General features: G+C 35.9%; 1 protein-coding gene and 1 long non-coding RNA gene across 8 annotated transcripts in view; both read left to right on the top strand.

Annotated features, from left to right (window-relative positions):
- The first annotated feature begins 255 nt into the window (after positions 1–255).
- Positions 256–19627, top strand: part of drp2 (dystrophin related protein 2) — a 156521-nt gene continuing 137149 nt past the window's right edge. For 5 of the 7 annotated variants that reach the window (XM_058797331.1, XM_058797332.1, XM_058797333.1 and 2 more), the window contains exon 1: positions 256–783. In XM_058797331.1, coding sequence (XP_058653314.1) covers positions 621–783 — 163 coding nt within the window. In that variant the 5' untranslated portion in view covers positions 256–620. Of the gene's footprint in view, positions 784–9655; positions 9680–19627 lie in introns of those variants that run through there. The other 2 variants (XM_058797334.1, XM_058797336.1) reach the window with 2 other exon arrangements.
- On the top strand, positions 7539–9954 carry LOC131553025 (uncharacterized). Its single transcript, XR_009274098.1, has 4 exons — positions 7539–7877; positions 9034–9103; positions 9226–9377; positions 9550–9954. It is a non-coding gene; the product is annotated as an uncharacterized LOC131553025 (long non-coding RNA).

Below are 19627 nucleotides of genomic sequence, written 5' to 3'. Positions count from 1 at the left end.
CCTATGGTTGTACTGATAAATCTATCATTTAAAAAAAATGAATTGTTTAAAATGCTTATGTTTATTGATTTTAGCATGCATAATTAGCCATTTTTAATAGGTTGCTTTGCTCAAAGACCTCAAAGTAGATTTAATGTGATCTGGATGCAAAGGATAAACGTTCTGCCTATCACTAAATCAAACCCTATAAAGACTGCTTCTTTAAAAATCAATAAAGATCATTCTTTTTCCTCAGAAACACTGTAAGCATCCCCTAGGTAACTTGGTCCAAGTGCATCCTAGGAAATCTCAGCATCAAGGCAGTGTGAGCAAAGCACCACGGCATAACGTTTTACAGCCCGTCTCATAAATGTGAGCGCCCTCAACTCAGCATGACACGTCTTCGTGTTTATGAAGGGCTCTGGAGATGCCTCGCGACGATGTGTCCCCTCTCTGGTCCGAGCTATTTTCAGCGCGAGCGCGTCACGATGCCGTCCAGCAAACTTCATCTGGAGTGAATGAAGAATACGCGCACACCTCCGGGATTACAGCTCATGCGTTATCATGAATTGAGGCAGGTGTACAACTTCAAACGATGAATTCTGCGAGCGCAAAACTACGCGATCTACCTTTCTCGGCTGATGTCCTTGCTGATGTATGAGAGATTATTCGTTCATCGCCGTCTGCCCGATCATCACTTCTCTACTCTCATCCCGCAGCTTTCCTCTTTTCATCTGAGCGTCCGTGTAAAATGGAAATCTGAAGTGCTCCACTTTCGCAGTTTCTCACCTTTCAAAGAAAAAGGTAGGACTTTATTTGCTGTAGTTGGCAGGTGTGCCGTGACGATGGTTAGAACCGTTACATTCCCGCTAAGCCTTTAGTTTCAGTTTAGAGACGCGAGATAAATCAAGCTTGTGATGTCCGTTATTATTAATGCAAACTCCTCATCGGTGGCTTATAGAAAGGCCTGATGTGAAATGCTTTTCTTGTGTAACCGGTTAACACGTGAAGCCAGTGCAGCAGATCTTGTGGTTTATCATCTTGTCCGATGCTCTATTGAGAAAAATATCTCGGAAGTGTAGCTTAAATGATGACCGTCATCTGCCGGTGACTTTATGAGCTGATTGAAGAGCGTCTATGTAACCTGTAGGTAACGTTACGGGAATCGTAAAGAATTAAGGGTTCTATTTCCGATTCTTATCGATTCCTCTTTCACTAGCTGTTCTTTTAGTACTTTGGAGGGAGAAATATTCATAGGGGAAAAGAAATGCATTTCTTATTGCATTGCCCTCAGCTGCCGGTTAGCATATGAGATCGTTTCAGATTGTAACAGAACAGGTCTAATAATTTATCAGGAAAAATACAGTTCTTGCAAAGTGTTTACGTAGTTTTTATTAAGAGAAGAATGCAATCCAGTGATTGGAAGGGACTGTCTATTAAATGGAATTGTTAGTTTTTTTCATTTTTAATAAAATGTCGCATATTATAACAGTAGGCCTACATCTCGTGTATTTTTATTAAATCTAACGACTTTAAAGTACAATTTAAGGATTATTTAAGTAGGCCTAATTCTGTAAATGAGTCGGATTAATTCAATAACCGCTCTGACAGATTCACAAGAGTTTGCTGATTTGCCAAAACGAAGGTGTATATGCAAGGGATAATCAACGGCTAGCTGTGCATTAAACGATTTGAATGTACGACGTGGAGGCAAAGAACCACCCGACGCGCAGCGGAGGTACAAATGACGGTTATTTTCGTCTGGTATTACTATTCAACTGTAACTGTATGTTACTATGGTTACCAATGTTTATAGGAAGCGCATTAATATAGAACGTGATTAAACTGACCTGGAACTACCTGTGCGGTTAAACGAATTTAATCAACACCTGCCAACCAATCAGAATCCAGTATTCAGACAGACCATGGCATAAAGGCCTATAGTCTATCAGTCATTCATGAATCTACAGCAAGAGATATGTTTTGATTCACTAAAAGAACCCACTCATAAGATTCATTCTTTTGAGCAGCACTTGTAGTTGATTCTCAGATGTAGAATCCTTATTAATAGTAGTGCAGGAAACACTAGTCTGGGAAAGTCTCTAGTATTTTAATTTAATTACGCTTTGTTTTTTATTCGGTAGGAATAAACGGCATATGATTAATTCGTTAATCCATCAAGGAATGATTCGTTTGGAAATCAGACAACACTGGTGGCATTATGTTTTTGAATCCACTTAAAAGAACCGATTCATATGAATCATTCCTTTTTGAATTAGTTCTAAATAAGAACACAGTTCACAAACTTTTGATACATTTTTGTTGTTCACAGCCCCTGGAAATGTTTCTAGCTCTATCTCTTTGTTTTTATTGTGTAATTAGTAGAATTCAGTCCCTCCTCTCTTCTTTCCAGTGCTCCACATTTTAAAAATGAAATGTGTCTGGGTTTTGACATTTGCCTCCGAATCACGTTCATAAATTTTCAATGTTGTAGCACAGTAGTGTAATATGAGGTTGAAGCTTCTTTAAAAGCACTATTGTGACTCCTGCTTTGATGTTCTTTGAAACGCCGACAGCCTTTGGAGCTGGTGGCGGTTCATGCTGAACAGCCACAAAAAGAGGAAACGTAATAAGTGTCTATCCCTATCTGAGTGTTAGATAGACAGTGATCCTGCTGAAATGATCAAGAGTCATCACTATGAGTTATCAGCTCATCCTCTTTGTTAGTCACATGAGTCATTCAAAGTTTATGCCACTGTCACAGTCCTCCTCCCCTTTTCTTACCCCTGTCCTTTTTTCTTTATGTCATGTAAGTTCACCCTTTCCCTTGCTGTCATATTCAGAGTTATAGAACACAAGAAACCTGAAAATATCAGGGAATTTTAAATGTGTGATTTCTAGGCCTAGGAAAGGAGCCGTCAAAGTCTTTGCTATAGTGAATGTAGATTTCTCTGGTTCTGCTCTGCATGCAAGCTTAGAAAGGATTTTTGTACACAAGTAATCTTACATTAAGGATTGGTACCTGACTTACAATTGAAAATCTTCTGAAATCTCTATGAAAGATACTAATCACGAATTACTGAAAATGGAAATTCTTTTGTCTCAGATTTCGAGAACCATGAATTTTTAATCATTTTGTGTAATCTGAAAATACATTTACCAATCATTCAACATTTATTCCTTCGTCACAATCCTCTTTCTTTGTTCTTCCCCCAATCATGCGTGTCCATTCCCTCGCTTGCAGTCGTCATTGTGAATATGTGATGAACAGCAAGTGTTGTGAGATGACACAGTTTTGAATGCACTTTGAAATGTGTTTTGACAAGAACATTTATTGGTGCAGTGCGTGCCACTACACCTCTGAATTGTAACTCATTTTCTTGGTGATTTGTTTTCCCTCTGCACATCATCAGCATGTACTTTTGGACTACATTATTTATTTGCTCAGACGGCGCCTTGTACACAGAGAACTACCAGGGGAAGTTTACCTTGTTTTTTTGTTTTGCCTCACTTAGAGGAGTGATCTAAAAATGTCAGGAGTTATGGGGACACAGATTCGGCAAGAGAGAAATGTTCTTGAGCGTGTTCAAAGTTCAGTTTGAAAGTTCTGTGTGCCATAATTCAATACGTTTTAAGATTTGCATTTCCTGAAGGAAATGCCAGTGCTTGCAATGCAGAAAAGAATAGTTACGGGACTAGAACAAAACCTTGACTAGAATGTTTGATGTGTATCAATAAGACTGTGATAAACAAATCTGTGTAGTTTCTTTTAGTCTTGCACGTTCCTCAGGTATGGACCATATTAAGTTGGTTATATAAATGTGTAATCTTGTTTATCTCCAGTCTGGCTTTTGATGTTTTCGCCAGCAATCCCACGGCCTCAGTTTGCCTTAGTCGTGATCGGATATATAAACCAGGAGTCAGGGGAAAAGGCAAATACAGCTCTGAGCCCATAGAGTTGAAAAGCGGAGTCACGTCCTCGGTCATCACAATCACTCTTGACTGGCAGCAGCCTCACCGGTGGCCTCATCCCCAACTATGTTGGAATAAAGCATTTTAGTGCTGTGAGAAACATCTTGGTAATGGAACGTGTCGGCAGAGTTGCACCTTTGATGAGCGTCTCTCTCTGTGCTTTCCCCTGGCCTTGAGACACATCCTGCTGTCTGGTCATGAAAAACAGGCCAATCACCCCCCTGTTCCTTTCCATCATCCATGTGCTGAGTTGAAAGAAAGGATGAGCAGACAGAAAGAGGCGCAAAGAATGAGGATAGAAAAGCAATTTGCTAACTCCATAAATCCAGCCACCTAGGGTACCTGACCCCAGAGATAGAAGCAGGAGGCCATTATTTAAACTCGGGTAACCAATGCTCTCCTATTAACATTGAAAGGGCCGGTGTCTGCTGGTTGTCTGCTGTGGCACATTTATGTGTTTTATTTACTGCCTTGTACCGCATGGCCTCATGCGCAGGGCTCCCGAAAACCAGCTCAGACTGAAACTCAGAAGGCGCCCTTAATATGGATTGATAAGGGGACTCTATGTTTGTCTCCAAGAGCTGCAGCAGGATGTTAAATTAATATAAAGGTGATGCCCAAAGCCTGTTCTCTGTTGTTTGAAATAGTTGTGTGTGTTGGTTGGAGAAGGAAATAGATGCAAAACAAAAAAATAAAGCACATTTTGTGGGGGTGGTGTGCTGTAGTGGGTAACGCTCTGGGCTAGTGACCAGAAGTATGTTGAGTCGATGCTCGTGTGGTGCATATACCATGAGTTATCACCATTGAACCTTGTATAAGACTATTGGAATTCACTTTGGATAAAAGCATCTGCTAATGAACTATTTATTTTTAATGTACTATAAAAATGTTTGGGGTCTGTAAGCTGTTAAGTCTCTTAGGCTCACCAAGGCTGCAATTATTTATGGGAAAAAATGGTGTAACATGACCCTTCAGAAATCATTTTCATAAGCTGGTATGGTGCTCAAAAAGATTTCTTGCTTAATATCTTTGTTGAAACTGATATATTTTTTTCAGGATTATTTGAATAGAAAGATCAAAAGAAAACCTTTTTAAAAAAAATGCAAATCTTGTCTAACAATGTAAAAGTCTTTACTACTACTAAAAGTAATTTTAGTTAATATTTATTATAATAAATGTAATAAATTAAAAGTATTGATTTTCAATTAATTACTTGAAATTATTATTTATAAATGACCAATCATTTACTAATGATTGTCTTTAAAAATGTAATGATGATATTTTTTCTGAGCAATCCAGATGTAGTTATGATCGATTGGCCAGACAGCTCATTTCCACAACCAGAAAGTGAATGGTGACCACAGTTGACAAACAGGATTTTTAATTTACATTACATTTACAGTACATTTAATAATTTAGCAGATGCTTTTATCCAAAGTGATTTACAAATGAGGAGCAATCAATGACTTGAAAATGATAAAGGTAATCAAACCAATGAGAGAGCAACAATATATAAGTGCTGTGAAAACAAGTAGAAAAATAATGGAGAATGCTAGTGTTAGAGGGTAGGGTTAGAAAGTAGACTAGAAATAGAATAAAGAGTAGTGCTATTTTTCAAGGTTAGATTTTGTGTAAATAATGACTCACACAAAGCTGTTGTATGGCTTCAGAAGATTTGAAATATAGTGCACAAGTCATATGGATCACTTTTATTATGCTTTTATGGTGCTTTTTGAAGCTTGACACCCGCTGCTCCCCATCTACTTATATTGCATGGAAAAGAGCGGGTCAGACATTATGCTAAACTGCTTTTTTGATGTTCCACAGGAGAAATATTGTTGTGCTGGTTTGGAATGACTTAATAGTGAGTAAACAATCTCAAAATGTCCCTTTAAAGTGGAAGTGAAGCAGCCAGTCAAGTTTGCATTATTTAGTAAAGTGATTTCCACTTTAATCAAAAAATATATAACAAACACGATTAATAAAACCATTTTAAAGAAAAAAAAAAGATGTTTTGTTATAGCTTTTAGAGCAAGGGTGCCACCATCTTGCAGTACCACCGCTTGTGACGTCACAGGGTTGGTTCGCTCCGTTGGCCAGTTAAGTAATATGTGTAAGTATTTCTTTACTTTTTGTTAGGGGTGTCAACGTTAAGGCGTTAATGCATGCGATTAATCAAAAACTTTTAACTCGTTAATATTTTTTTTACGTAAATTAATCGTTAGATAAGTTTTTACCAACTTCTTCCCGTCATCGCAGCGCGGAAGGTTATCTATCATTGTGTGATGAGGGTACAGCGAACCAGTGTTGCCAGGGTAACGGCACAAGTGGGCTATTTTGAAAATACAGTTACGGGAAAAATTACAGAGCCGTGGGTTGCGGTTTATTGGGCTACTTTTTTAATGTACCGCGGCTGCCCAAAGTGTATATAAACAAATAAAAATTAAAATAGATCCTTTTACTAATGTGTATTATACTTGGAATGTATCCCTGGCAACTTAAGAACGGAGAGGCGGTTGTAACATCAAAAACAATATGAGTTTCAGCAGAGCAGCAGAAATAAACATGACAACAGCGACTATAGATTATATAAGGTCATAAACACACGATTACGATAGATATGGTCTGTATGTGATTTTCTTGGGTTGAATGTGTACATCTGAAATGCTCATATAATGCGATATAAAAGGTTATAAACAGCATATTTTAACAACCGTAAACGACCAAATTCCACGTGATCGCAAAAGGTGGTTTGAAGTGAGTTCTGAGTAAAAGTGAATTATTAATCTCATAAATTGTCTTATGTAGCATGATGCTAATATTAGCTCTAATGCACCTGCAGAACAAGTCCAATTCTTCTTCATAATACATTTTGTCGTACTACTTCACGTAAGGTCGCAAGAAAATGTTTTTTTGTATTTATTTAGAAATACTTTTGATAATAGTTGGGTAAATACTGGGATTGAAGCGATGTGGCTTGGTAAACATTTTATTGCCAGTATAAAGGCTGATAATGGCTGAATAAAAACAAAAGAATAATGATAAAAGAATAATAAGGATTATGTCTCATACCTGACGGAAGTGTGAAAGGTTCTGTTTCCTTAAACTAGTTTGTCATGCATTTCTTTTTCAACACATTTACAGGTAAATCCTAGTATTTTAAATTTGCGATTAATCATGATTAATCGCAGTCCATGTGTGTGTGCAAAGAAACTTTGTCACAGTGTTCGAGTACCACATTGAAATCTTTTTTTGTGCTGACTCGCAATTTAAACGGCTTAAAACAGTTTAATGTTTAAACTGACAAGGCTTAAAACACGCAAGAATGATAAAGCAGCACTAGCCCGATCATTCAGAGAGGCGCTTAGTTAAAACAATGCATTCTAACAGCAGGTAGATATTCGCAGGTTTTACATACTAATACTGGTGATCGAGCCAGTGTAATGCAAATATGTCTGAAAGGTCTGACATAACAAGGTGCCACATGAACGATACTGTATGAAGCAGTGTTTGTTTACATCACGTTGCGCCTCACGCTATGAAAACTATGTTTGGGATATAACTTTGTGAAATAGGCCTAGATAATGTGATATAGATATTGATGTTGACTACGCTGTAAAAAATTGCTGTAGTTTCTACAGCAAAATTTTACAGAATTTTACTGTTTAAACACTTTACAAGATGTAGCTGTAATTCGCAATGCATTGTGGGTCAAATGAGGTTTTACAGTTGTTAGCAGTATATTTCCATGTCAACTGTAATTAATTTACAAGAAGCAGGTGTTATCACTGTAGCTCCTGCTTCTTACACTACTTTACTCTAGTGTGGCATTATGGGATTGTGCGCGCATCGTTCAAATCTGAAATCCAGCCGACTGGAGCAGTGCCAGAACGATTGAAGATTAGAGGCTTTATTCATAATTCCTGGTAAGTTCACTTAATTTTACTTAAGAAATATATCCTTTTATATTTATTTAAGTTAATGTATAAGCCATATCATGCTGCTATCACACATTTAGACAAGCGGCCTTGGTAACTTATGTGCAATAAGATGGAAATTGCAATCATAGCATAGTTAGGCTAAATGCTGCATTTTTCTCATTTTGGCAGTTTAATTTTCTTATTGAGAGCATTTAAAGTAGTTTACCCAACTTTTAACATAATGCCCAGTGTGAACGATTGTCATAGTAACGTTAACTTCTATCTGTCGAAATAACTGACGAACAGCAAAATATGTGAAATTTTATGTGTTTATATGTTTTCAACTGTCCCATACTGACGTGACATCTTACTATAATTAGAAATAACTTGTAAATGAGAAATTGTGTCTATTGCCACTGTAGTTGTACTCCACATTAAAGCTTGTCCGGGACAATTTTTTAGTGAAATACATCTTTACATGCCCGATTGGACAAGTTAGCCTGATTCTGATTTTATTACATTCAACATCAAAACAAATAACCTTAACAGCACACATAAACTCACGGAAGAAACATGAGGTAAATGTTCAAACTGTTGAGTTTATTTATAACACATAATATTAAGTAGCATAACAAGTGATCTGTTGCTGATTATCACGATTACAAATGTTACATAGTTCAATAAACAATTAGTTAACATTAAGTTACTTACTTTTTATACACAATATTGACTGTTGTTCCATTTCACCAACGAAAACAAAGATCAAAAGCAAAACTCAGCGGTGTTTTTACTGAATGATTCAGTATTCTGAAGGAATCGGTTCAATGAATGACTCAATTGACTCACTCATTAAATTATTTGCTGCCACCTAATGGCGGTTTAGTTTCACGTTTAAAAAGTATAATTGCATTTTTACATTTCTTATTTGTAATTTCAAAAATTAATGTAAAACTATGTCATAACACAGTTGTATTTTGCATTATAAATTATTTAATTTGATTGGTGGTACTGTTCTACAATGTATTATTATAATTGAATTTATTAATCAAATTTAAGAGTTTGTTTATTTTAAAATATATGCCTTTTTGTGTGTTCATTTTGGTCTCATTTATGTAAATGCATTTAAAAAAAATCACAAGATAATTTTCATTATTTCTTGTAGGTGCAAAGAATAGCAGCTGATGTGGAGAAATGTTTGATGCTTCAAGACTCTCTGAAGCTGATTATATTAGGTAATGTATTAATTCTTATTAATTCTGTTGTAAATCATTTGATAAACTTGTATTTTAATTACATTTTAGATTGAAATATTCTATTGTATATATTTATATATGCTTCTATTTATTAATTTCAGGTGCACCCAGTGGCTTTTGACTAGGCCTATTCGAGGGTCACATGGTTGTGAATTCATACCTCAACTTTGCGGCTGGATTTTCAGTCTTATTACAACTTCAGTCTGGCGTCCCGGGAGCAGGCGTCTTTTGCACACTTGAATTATTTCAAAAGGTAACATGTTTTACTTGAGTAATTTCATTTGTGAAAAAGGTTACTTATTTAGTTTAAGTACTGGTAAATGCTGATTGTATTGTATAAGTGGCATTTTTACATTTATTTTATTGAGCTAGTTTCATTCAATACTGAACTTTATTCTAAAGCTTCTGCTTGTTTTTATGTGCAGATGTTTTGTTGGAATCACAACACTCACTGGATACAAGACGGATACACAGAGGCAAAACAAGTGGAAAGGTCTCAGAGAAGAGGGACAACCCTCATGTGTGTCCTCATCTCAGAAAGTTGATGGACTTTCAGTATGTATTTATTAAATTGTCTTTTGCAGGAATATTCTAAATTTAATATAACAAGCTCAAACAACAGAATTTGTGGTATAATGTTGATTCCAGCATTTTATTTGAATCCTTTTTTAACCAAAATTGTACAAATTCTGTTGATTGACCTTAATTTTTTATAGAAAGTTAATGTTCTACTCAGAATATGGCTTATTTTTTGTGATATATTTTGTGATGCTATGTTAATTTTATGATAAGATTCTAACTGTTGAAAGACTGACATTTTTATTTTTTTTACCAGTAAAAGCCTTGCAATGTCTTTCTGTCAGTTTTAATAAATATTTATTTGCAGCATCTTTGACTTGGTTTTTATTCATTTGTAAATGTATTAAGAGAGTTCTCATGATAATGCATTTAAATCAGTATTTTACAGTTTACTGTTAAAATTATTCTTTGCAGCATTTTCATTGTTAAATTATTACAACATCGTCTTGGATTTAGGGGTATTTACAGGATTTTATTGGCAACTTTTGTTGCCAGGTAAATACTGTACTTTAGTGAGATTACAAAATATTGCTGTAAAATATAACCAGAAAAAGCAGATATTCCGATGTCCCTTGAGCACAAAGTCTTGTTTTTCCTTCAAATAAAAGAGGGACCTTCATTGAACTCATAAGTCATTTAAGGACAAAGTTGAATAAAGGGTGAGTAAGTGTTCGATGGGGTGACTGCACTTGAATCCTGGTCACTCTTTCTCTTTTATCTGCCCACTTGTTTATGGAGTGAGACACCACTGTCTCAGTATTACAGATGTGTGCTCTGAAAAGATATCAGGCATCCAGCAAAGTCTATCAGCCTGACGCTTCTGTGGCTGAGTGAGAAATGGCAGTATTTCTTCATCCCTGTCATCCGTAGGTACGTTGATGAATGTACCTTTGCTCTCCTGTTTTGTCAGACACGCTGACACGCCGAAGGAGATTAGACGAGAATGCAATGTAACCTCTTTAAATAAATATTTATAGTTTCTCATTTTTTTTTAACACTGACAAAGGACAGATGCAATATGGAACAGATAGTAGTAACAATGAAGATGCTGACTCAGGTGTTGTTGGCTGTTGTGATTTAACCAACTTTTAATTGCTCAGTTACATTAAAATTTAAAATGTTATGAGTAGGCAGTTTTTTAAAATTATCATTTAATATTTTTTCAGTTTCATTTAAAAAAAAAAGCTTTAATTTTTAACAAGTGGAACCATATTTTAAAGCATTAACATGATTAGGTTTAACCTTGTCATCTAATGCTTATATACTATTTTATTACAATTACTGTAAACAATTTTTAAGAGTTTTAGTTAACAAAAACAACACTGGCCAAATGCCATGCATTTTTTTTTTAAAATTATTATTCTGCTAACTCGTATGTGACCCTGGACCACAAAACCAGTCTTAAGTGTCAATTTTTCAAAATTGAGATTTATACATCATCTGAAAGCTGCATAAATAAGCTTTCCATTGATGTATGGTTTGTTAGGATCGGACAATATTTGGCTGAGATACAGCTATTTGAAAATCTGGAATCTGAGGGTGCAAAAATATCTAAATATTGAGAAAATGGCCTTTAAACTTGTCCAAATGAAGTTCTTAGCAATGCATATTACTAATCAAAAATTAAGTTTTGATATATTTATGGTAAGAAATTTACAAAATATCTTCATGGAACATGATCTTTACTTAATATCCTAATGATTTTTGGCATAAAAGAAAAATCGATCATTTTGACCCATACAATGTATTTTTGGCTATTGCTATAAATATACCTCAGTGACTTGAGACTGGTTTTGTGGTCCAGGGTCACATATGTTTCTGGTAAATGAGTCGTATTTAGTGGAGTCCCAAAATATAGTGATTCAAAGCTATAGAATAGAATAAGATGCAGCCAAAGTTTCTTTGGTTTTCTGATGAGTTCATCACCTCATATATACAGAGCTACTTTTATATCACCACAAACACCCAATTATGCATCAGTGGTTGAGAAAATGGCATTAGACTGGCATTGGAGGGGCTTTTAGAGCTGGTTTATCAGAGATTGCAGCACTCTCCTCTCTTACACTACTGTGTGATATTGTTACGGACTGTGACTGAAACTGGTACCATGACTTGCAATCAATAACATTAGTGCATTAGAGTGAACTGCTGCAGTGCATTCCTTTTAATTTGTCTTAATGGCTCCATGCATTTAGCAAATTTCTTTGTTTGACCGTCTCTGCATGTTTTTATTTTTATCCCCACCCCCCACCACCCCGAAAGCACAGTAGCTACCATTTAAACACACTGGTCTTAACAGCAGTTTTTAAATGGGTGTGAATGTTTTGAAATGGCCAGTCCAAGAAGTATTGTGTAAGCTAATGCATGCTAGTTGTAGTCATCAGCAAATGTGAATGTAATTGCCTTGTTTTTGCTTTGTATTCAGGTCGAGGGGCATTGATCTTTTTTGGTTGTGTGCACAGGTAAAAACTGATTTGTTGGAGCTCTTTTTTGTGTTTGGATTGTGATAGGAAAATAAGGTAAATATAGGCCTAATAATAGCTTTTGGTAGTGTGACTTACTCACCAAAGTGTAAAAAATGGAGTGTTTGTGGTAACAAGAACATTTAGACACTCTAATGTATAACACAAAAGATTTAGATATGTTTAAAGAAAATGTTCTCGCCCCCAGGCCATCCAAGATGTATTGTTTGTTAATCGGAGTAGATTTGGCCAAATCAATACCAATTCGATGCTCTGCAGTGAATGGGTGCCGTCAGAATGAGAGTCCAAACAGCTGATAAAAACATCCCAATAATTCACACTCCAGTCCATCAATAAACATCTTGTGAAGCAAAATTTGCTGTGCATTTGTAAGAAACAAATCCATTATTAAGGAGTTTTAACTTGAAACCATTGCTTCTGTCCAAAATACAAGTCCATAATCCATAATAATGCTTCCTTCAGTGAAAAAGTCCATCCTCTTATTATGGTACATTTCTCAAAATCTGCTCTGATGAAGAAACAAACTCATTAGACATGCTTCCTTTTTCATTAAAATCTGCCTTCTTAAGAGATAATAAAACCTTGTTATTAACATCAAGCATTATCAATCATCCCTATATAGCTGCTGATATTAAAGATCAAGTTTAAATAACATATCAAAGAATAGTTATGAAAGATTTGTGCTTGATTTTACTTTCATGATTGGTAAAAACTTTCTTTGGCAACTGTCAAGTGCTCAATCTCTTTTCCACTCCAGTCAATTATGATTTCTGTGACTAGGTTTGTGATTGAAATGCACCAATCAAAAGTGGAATTCATAATGAGGAAGTATACAGAACATGCAGCTGCTTCAGAAACAGAGTTAAAAAGACTATTTTCAAAGCCGTTGGGTGCATTTTCCCCAAAGAAACTTTGTTTGGGCTCATGATGGAATGCAAAAAAAACGATAGCTTGATTGATGAAATATATAATGGGTCCATAAAAAAAATGCTTTAGAGACCTGGAATAGACAGTGGCTTTCAGTCAGAACTCCGTTTGGTAATATCGGTGCAGGGCTTTTCTTGGGTCAATACAGGAGGGAGGATATTGTTTATCAAAGCCAGGCATTCTATGTCCACAGGCCTAACGTCGCTTTATGATTTATCAAGCTGAAAAGGTCAGTCCGCCTCACTGTAATTAATTCTGTCTTATTTTATTTGGAGACTGCATTGGAGAATGTTCTTCATTACTGGCATGTGTCATTACATTGTTTAGTTTCTCGGCTGGAATGGGAGGGGAGAGGCGGCATTCATTAAAAGGGAATGGTTTCATATAATTTGCTATCAAGATGTTGTTCGTTCTTTGATTTGGAGGACAGATAGAATAATTCACGCCTGTAGAGGTCTTTCTTCTCTAATTAGCATGTACGAAACCTGTTGTTCAGAGGCAACTCGCCAGCCAGCATCTCAAAGCTGGCAGTTTCCTGCGCATCAGTGACAGCATGTGAAGACAAGCATCGTTTTGAGAATTAATGCATAAGTGTATTTAGTTGTACTGTTTTAATTCAGCTGTGGCTCTTTACAGCACTTGATCTCTATTACAAAAATTATCATTTATTACCGTTACAAGAAACTGAGGGCAAAATATTTTCGTTTTGCCTACGGCATCTGTTTTTGTCTTTGTTATTGTTGGGTTATTAATGCAGTCCATTTGTTTGCCGTCTCTCTAGGGTGAAGACTGTTCAAATTGTTCCTCCATATTTTATATAAAATTTCATCTCTGTACTGCAGTATTATTAAAGACACAAAAGGGGAATGAATTATAGCTGCAGGTGAAATTTGACTCATTCAAATATTTGGCAGTATATCATTGAATATGTCTTTACTGAATTTAAACTGTTATTATTATTATTATTATTATTATTGTAAATAAGATTAACAATAATATTAAGTGTATTAGCATTAACTAATAATAATGAATTCTTTCTTACTATTATTATATTTTATTTTTAAAACATAATACTGATGATATTAAGCAAGCATTAACTCTTAATTCTTCTCTTCTAAAACTATTATAAAATAATAATAATAAATATTATTATTATTATCATCATCATCAATTAAATTTTTATTGCATTTGTTTTTACAATAATAATAATAATAATATAATAGTGTAAGCATTAACTAAATAACTAAACTAAATAAGATCAATAATAAGTGTATCAACAACTTTTAATTTTATTATATTTATAATAATAATAAATATTATTATTATCATCATCATCAATTATTACATTTTTATTGTATTTTTTATTACAATTGTTTTTTTTTTTTTTTTTTATTCATCCTTTTCATTCAGATTATCCTTACAGCTAAAACAGATCAGATTAAAATATGATTTTGTTACATGTTAACAGTTAGTCAGCTGCTCTTTGCTCATTTATCACCTCTCTCATCATTTTCTGGCGTTTGAGAGCACTGATGACTGTTAAATGTTTTTTTTTGTTCCTATGGAAACTGTGAACTCTCAAAGGTCCAAACGTATTCCTCTGGCTAATCTCACTGTCTGACAAATTATAAGATTGTTATCTTTCCAGATAGTGTTCTTGTTAAACCTTTTGTATCTAAAGGGGCATGACAATTTGACCTTCTCCCTCATCCATCCTAAAGTTTTCAATTCTAAACGGCCTGCAAGCTGTTCAACAGACCAGATCCAAAATGATTCAGCTGTGTGATTATGTCAAAGCATGACCTTTTTTTTGCGGGATTGGCTTTGACCTTTCTGGACGTCCACGGACGATTGAGGACAGTTTAAAACCAGGCACCTCAATGACACGTGATAAAGCCCTCCTCTTCCCCACCAGTTTCTCACCCAATACCTGATCTAACACCGTGGAGGTCACAGCGCTAATGGCACGAAGGGCGGGCTGTGTTTTCCACAGCCTGTGGCGCTCCAGAGAGGCCGGAGATTTGAAACAATCTGCTGCCTCCTGTCTGCTGAGACACTGGCATAAGTAAGGGGGCAGGAAGTATATGCTAATCATGCCTTATCCTCTTTATTTTTAGAGCTGATCTCCTCTGAGTGCTCTCTCTCTCTCTCCCTCTCCTGATCTGTTTCGATGAGGAATACGATGACTCACAGGAAGGCAAATGAATGTTAACCTGGCACAAAACTACACAAGGCATGAGCTATATGAGATGTGTTTTCCCTCCAGAGGACAAACACTGATTTGTAGCGTCCTCTATGAAAGGCTAAAACATCAATTCTTAGGGCAGCAGGCAAAGTGTCTCTAATGTAGTGTTTGGATGCCTTTGTCCTTACGTGATTCAATTAAACAGTATTAAGTTACTTGCGCTAACCAGGTCTTACTGCTGAGCTGCTACAGGCAAAAATTGTCTGCACACATTTGATCTGCTTTAATGTTCGTTCACACTGTGTATTTCTTTTATAGCCTGTTTAATATATAGCAGTGACATTAAACATGCCATTTTTATGAAGACGATCTTCGCTTGGGCTTCACATCTGTGACAGAGGTGTCAGATTTAAGAATGCCGCAGTTGTATAATCCACTCACTGTAATCTTGTTAAAACTGGCACAGTATTTGAGCTGTAGGCAAATTGATGACAGTTCCTCTTGAAGTGATTTTCTTGGATTGAATTAACAATAACCAGTAGTCCAGATTAGATGACATTCTTTTTTCCTGACTTAAACTTAGTCATAGTGTGATTATTCACTTTGCAGGTGCTGCAAAATGATTTGGTTATTTGAACAAAGTACCGGTCTGATCGTCATTAGAACTGGAATAGTTATCAGTTCTGTCTGTTTAACCAATGCTTGACGGTGTTAATTAGATTCAGAACCGGTTGGTAAGTGCACTAAATGAATATTTATGAGGAGAGAATTCATTAACTAAGCCTTGGCAAACATCATCTACACGATTCACTCTGCGCGGTTGACCGTCGACATTGTTCTCATTCCAACTGTCAGATAAAATTGACAGCGTCGGCATACTAAACCTGCATGGAGAGACTCTCTCCAAGATAATCAAGCCCCAATCACAATTATTCCAGTAAGTTCAATATCCATTACATTTCCTCGTCTGTTATTATCGCCTTGCCTCTTCAAGCAGATCTGATCATCATCTGATTTTGTGTGTAACAGTTTTCCCAGATCATTGAAGTTTTATTTGCTCCTTCGTGACCTTCCAGCTTGACATCCTCAGTTCTTGATCTGAATTTAAATGCAAATGACTCTCATAAATGACATGTTTCCCCATTGGAGTTGGTTTTATCGGTGGATTGACACCGGGGCTTCTGATGCTTAAGCTGTAATGGATGGCAGGAATGTTGGTGCCAAAGCACTACCTTCAATAATACCTCAATGTTTGTTCACAGCAGGAATTTTTTTGATGTTAGAATGGCTGGCTTGTTCCCATACTGCATTCCCTCAGCTACCATCACATCAGTTTTTGATGGGGCCTCAACATCAAAAGTTATCTTCAAAATACAGGCCGTCAGCAGCATATCCAATGCCTTTCTTACAGTAATACTCTATATAGAGACTTAACAGAGCTTGTTCCATGTAACTCTCAAATGCAGACCAGGGGCCGGATTCACGAAAATATTCTTAAGAAATAAGTTTGGAAGTTTCTTAAGATAAATTCCACGAAGTTCGTAAGAATGTTCGTAAGTGCAATTCTTGAAAAATTCTTAAGTTCTCAAATATATTCTTAAGAACATCTTATTTTTTTTCTTAAGAAGAAAATGACGGTCTTTATCTGAGTGAATACATGACACACTGATAAACTCACACTTTATTGTCTTTTTGCGCTTCCTGCAGATTACCCTAATAATCATAATAAGCACGCACACTCTTTTTGTCGCGACTTTGACTGGCGTTCAGCTTCACGTTTTTAATGCGGCGTGTTTTTGAACAGCCTGTCTGTCTCAAGCATAGACTGTACAAAAGTCTCAAGCTGCAGCGATCGGTTTCATTCGTTTTTTGTGCTGTGCTTTTGCGCTCTCATCCGAGTGAACGCTTCCGGTTTGTCCGAGCTGCTGCAGCAAACGCGTCCTGTGTGTCGGCGCATTCACATGCGCTGCATACTGCCAAAGATTATGTCGTATTTATAAGCTAAAATAAAAGCGTCCAATTAAAGCTCCCTATCTGACTCGTTTTTGTAGAGTTGCTACTGAGTTTTGAAGTCAGCAAAAAGTAGCGTCACACATAGGCTAATCATGACGGATCATTGTTTACATTATCATTCATCGCTGTCACTTCAGAAAACTCGCGCACATCCCTATTAATAGTCCTATCTATGTATATGTAGATAATGTTGTTGTAATGCTTAAATAGAATAATTAATTTGAAATAACCCAATAAATTTATTAAATAATTCTTACTGTTTGAGATTTAAGACAAGTCTGGGGCTGTCCTAAATTTAAGAAGTTATTTACGACGATTTTTAAGAAGATTATTTTCAAGAATTTGAATTCTTCTTAAGTTTTGTCTTAAGAACAATATTATGAAAAAAGCTAAGAATATTCTTAAGAAGAATTTTTGGGAATACAAAATATTCTTAACTTTTATCTTCAGTTAAAAATATAAGAAAATAATGGCAGTTAAGAAGACATTTCTTCTTAAGAATGTTTTATGAATCCGGCCCCAGATTTAGATTTTTAGTGTGTGTGTGTTCATGTGTGGTTGCTGTTTGACTCTAAAGGACTTGTATTGGTAATTTAGCCTGTCTATTTGTAACTGGCCAGGTGTGCACCAGAGGTATTGAATCTTCAGTGCTGGCAGGAAGAGAGTTTAGAGACTTGGAACTTCCTCCAAATACCAGCTCACAGGAGACCCTGAACTGTATTATTAATGAATGTCCTAAGATAGACTCAGAGGACCAGCTTCAACTGGTTTTTGTGGAATCTTTGGTTTGGGGGGAACCTGTGCTATGGTCTAATTGAGCAACATTCACTAAGCAAGGTTCAGTGAATCTCGGTTGAATAAATAAAGGCCTGTAACCAAATAATAGTAAGTCATTAACCTCAAATGCCTCTTTTACCTTCATTTATTCTGCTTTGATGCATCTGGTGATATTGTCACAGATCAGCTCAATTAAATTTATCATTTTGTGTTTCAATTAGTATGCGTGGACGGCCTTTATTATCTTTGAGTGTGCTGATTAGTATGGACGTAAATGTGACTGATGAACAGGTGCATTCTAATAATCAACCCAACACAAAGGCTTCGAAATTACCAATATGCCCCTAGCTAAGCGTAATGAATTAAACACAGTCCATAGCTTCCAGACACAGTTTATCATTTTTTTTTTTACCCTGCTATTGTCTGTCTCTGTCTGAAAATCCATTTTATACAATCCAAAATGTGATTGAATTGGCTGAAATGAATTCCTGCTCCGTTAACAAAGGGGTGTTTATGACTGCTATGAGATCTTCCTCCAGTTATTTTTTCACATATACACTAATTAAGAATTAAGAAATGTCTCTTATGCTCACCAAAACTGCATTTATTTGATCAATGCAATATTATGCTGTTTATTCATTTTACAATTTAAAAGAACTGTTTTCTGCATAAATATATTTTAAATTCTAATTTATTCCTGCAAGGCTTAATTTTCAGTGTCACATGATTCTTCAGAAATCATTCTGATATAAAGATTTAATACTCGATTATCATCAATTATTATTATTTTTTTAAAGATTTATTTTTGGAATTTTCACCTTTTATCATGATAAGACAGATCAGAAGCAATAAAATAAATACAATAAAAAAAAAAAAATCTTAATTATTCCAAACTTCTGACCAGTAATTTAAATGTGTATTTGCTGGTTAAGGCACTACACTTCACATCAGAGTCATTAAAATCATTAAGGACTAGACTTGAAGGCGTCCTATGTATTTTGGCAACCTTATACTGCTGATACAGTTTATCCTGTTAATCGATCTGAAACGGACTGTAGTCTCTCACCATCGAAATCCTGAATGATTTATGTCAAAAGAGCCACAGCTGGATCACTGAAGTGCCTCTGTAATTGCAACGTCAGTGATCACAGATATCAAGGCAAGCGGCATCGATCGAACGCTGTCAAGCAAACGCTTCAGTCCTCAAACTGAGGTCAGTTCGATATCTGACTAATAAGAGCTCGGGCTCTGGAATATGTGAAGGGTGATAGGATGAAAAGAGGCGAGCGATAGGTTTTTTTTTTTACCCCATTAGACGCATGATTCCAAACAACACTGACCCGTGTTTGACTTGCTCATACCCAACCATAGACACACATAATTGTTAAGTTTTGATATGGTTGACATATTTCTAAAGGGGGTTGCTGGTGGTTTTGCTTGCCCTTTATCAAGACCCTGTGGTGATGCACAGGAACCAGAGAGGAGGATGTGTGATAAACAGCTCTCCCTCAGAGTCTTCTATTCTCTGCTTGGTGAGTA

The sequence above is a fragment of the Onychostoma macrolepis genome, chromosome 14 (assembly GCF_012432095.1).
Source record: "Onychostoma macrolepis isolate SWU-2019 chromosome 14, ASM1243209v1, whole genome shotgun sequence".
Classification (NCBI taxonomy): Eukaryota; Metazoa; Chordata; class Actinopteri; order Cypriniformes; family Cyprinidae; genus Onychostoma; species Onychostoma macrolepis.
Note: the sequence above shows the minus strand (reverse complement) of the source record. Positions and strands in the feature narration are given on the sequence as shown.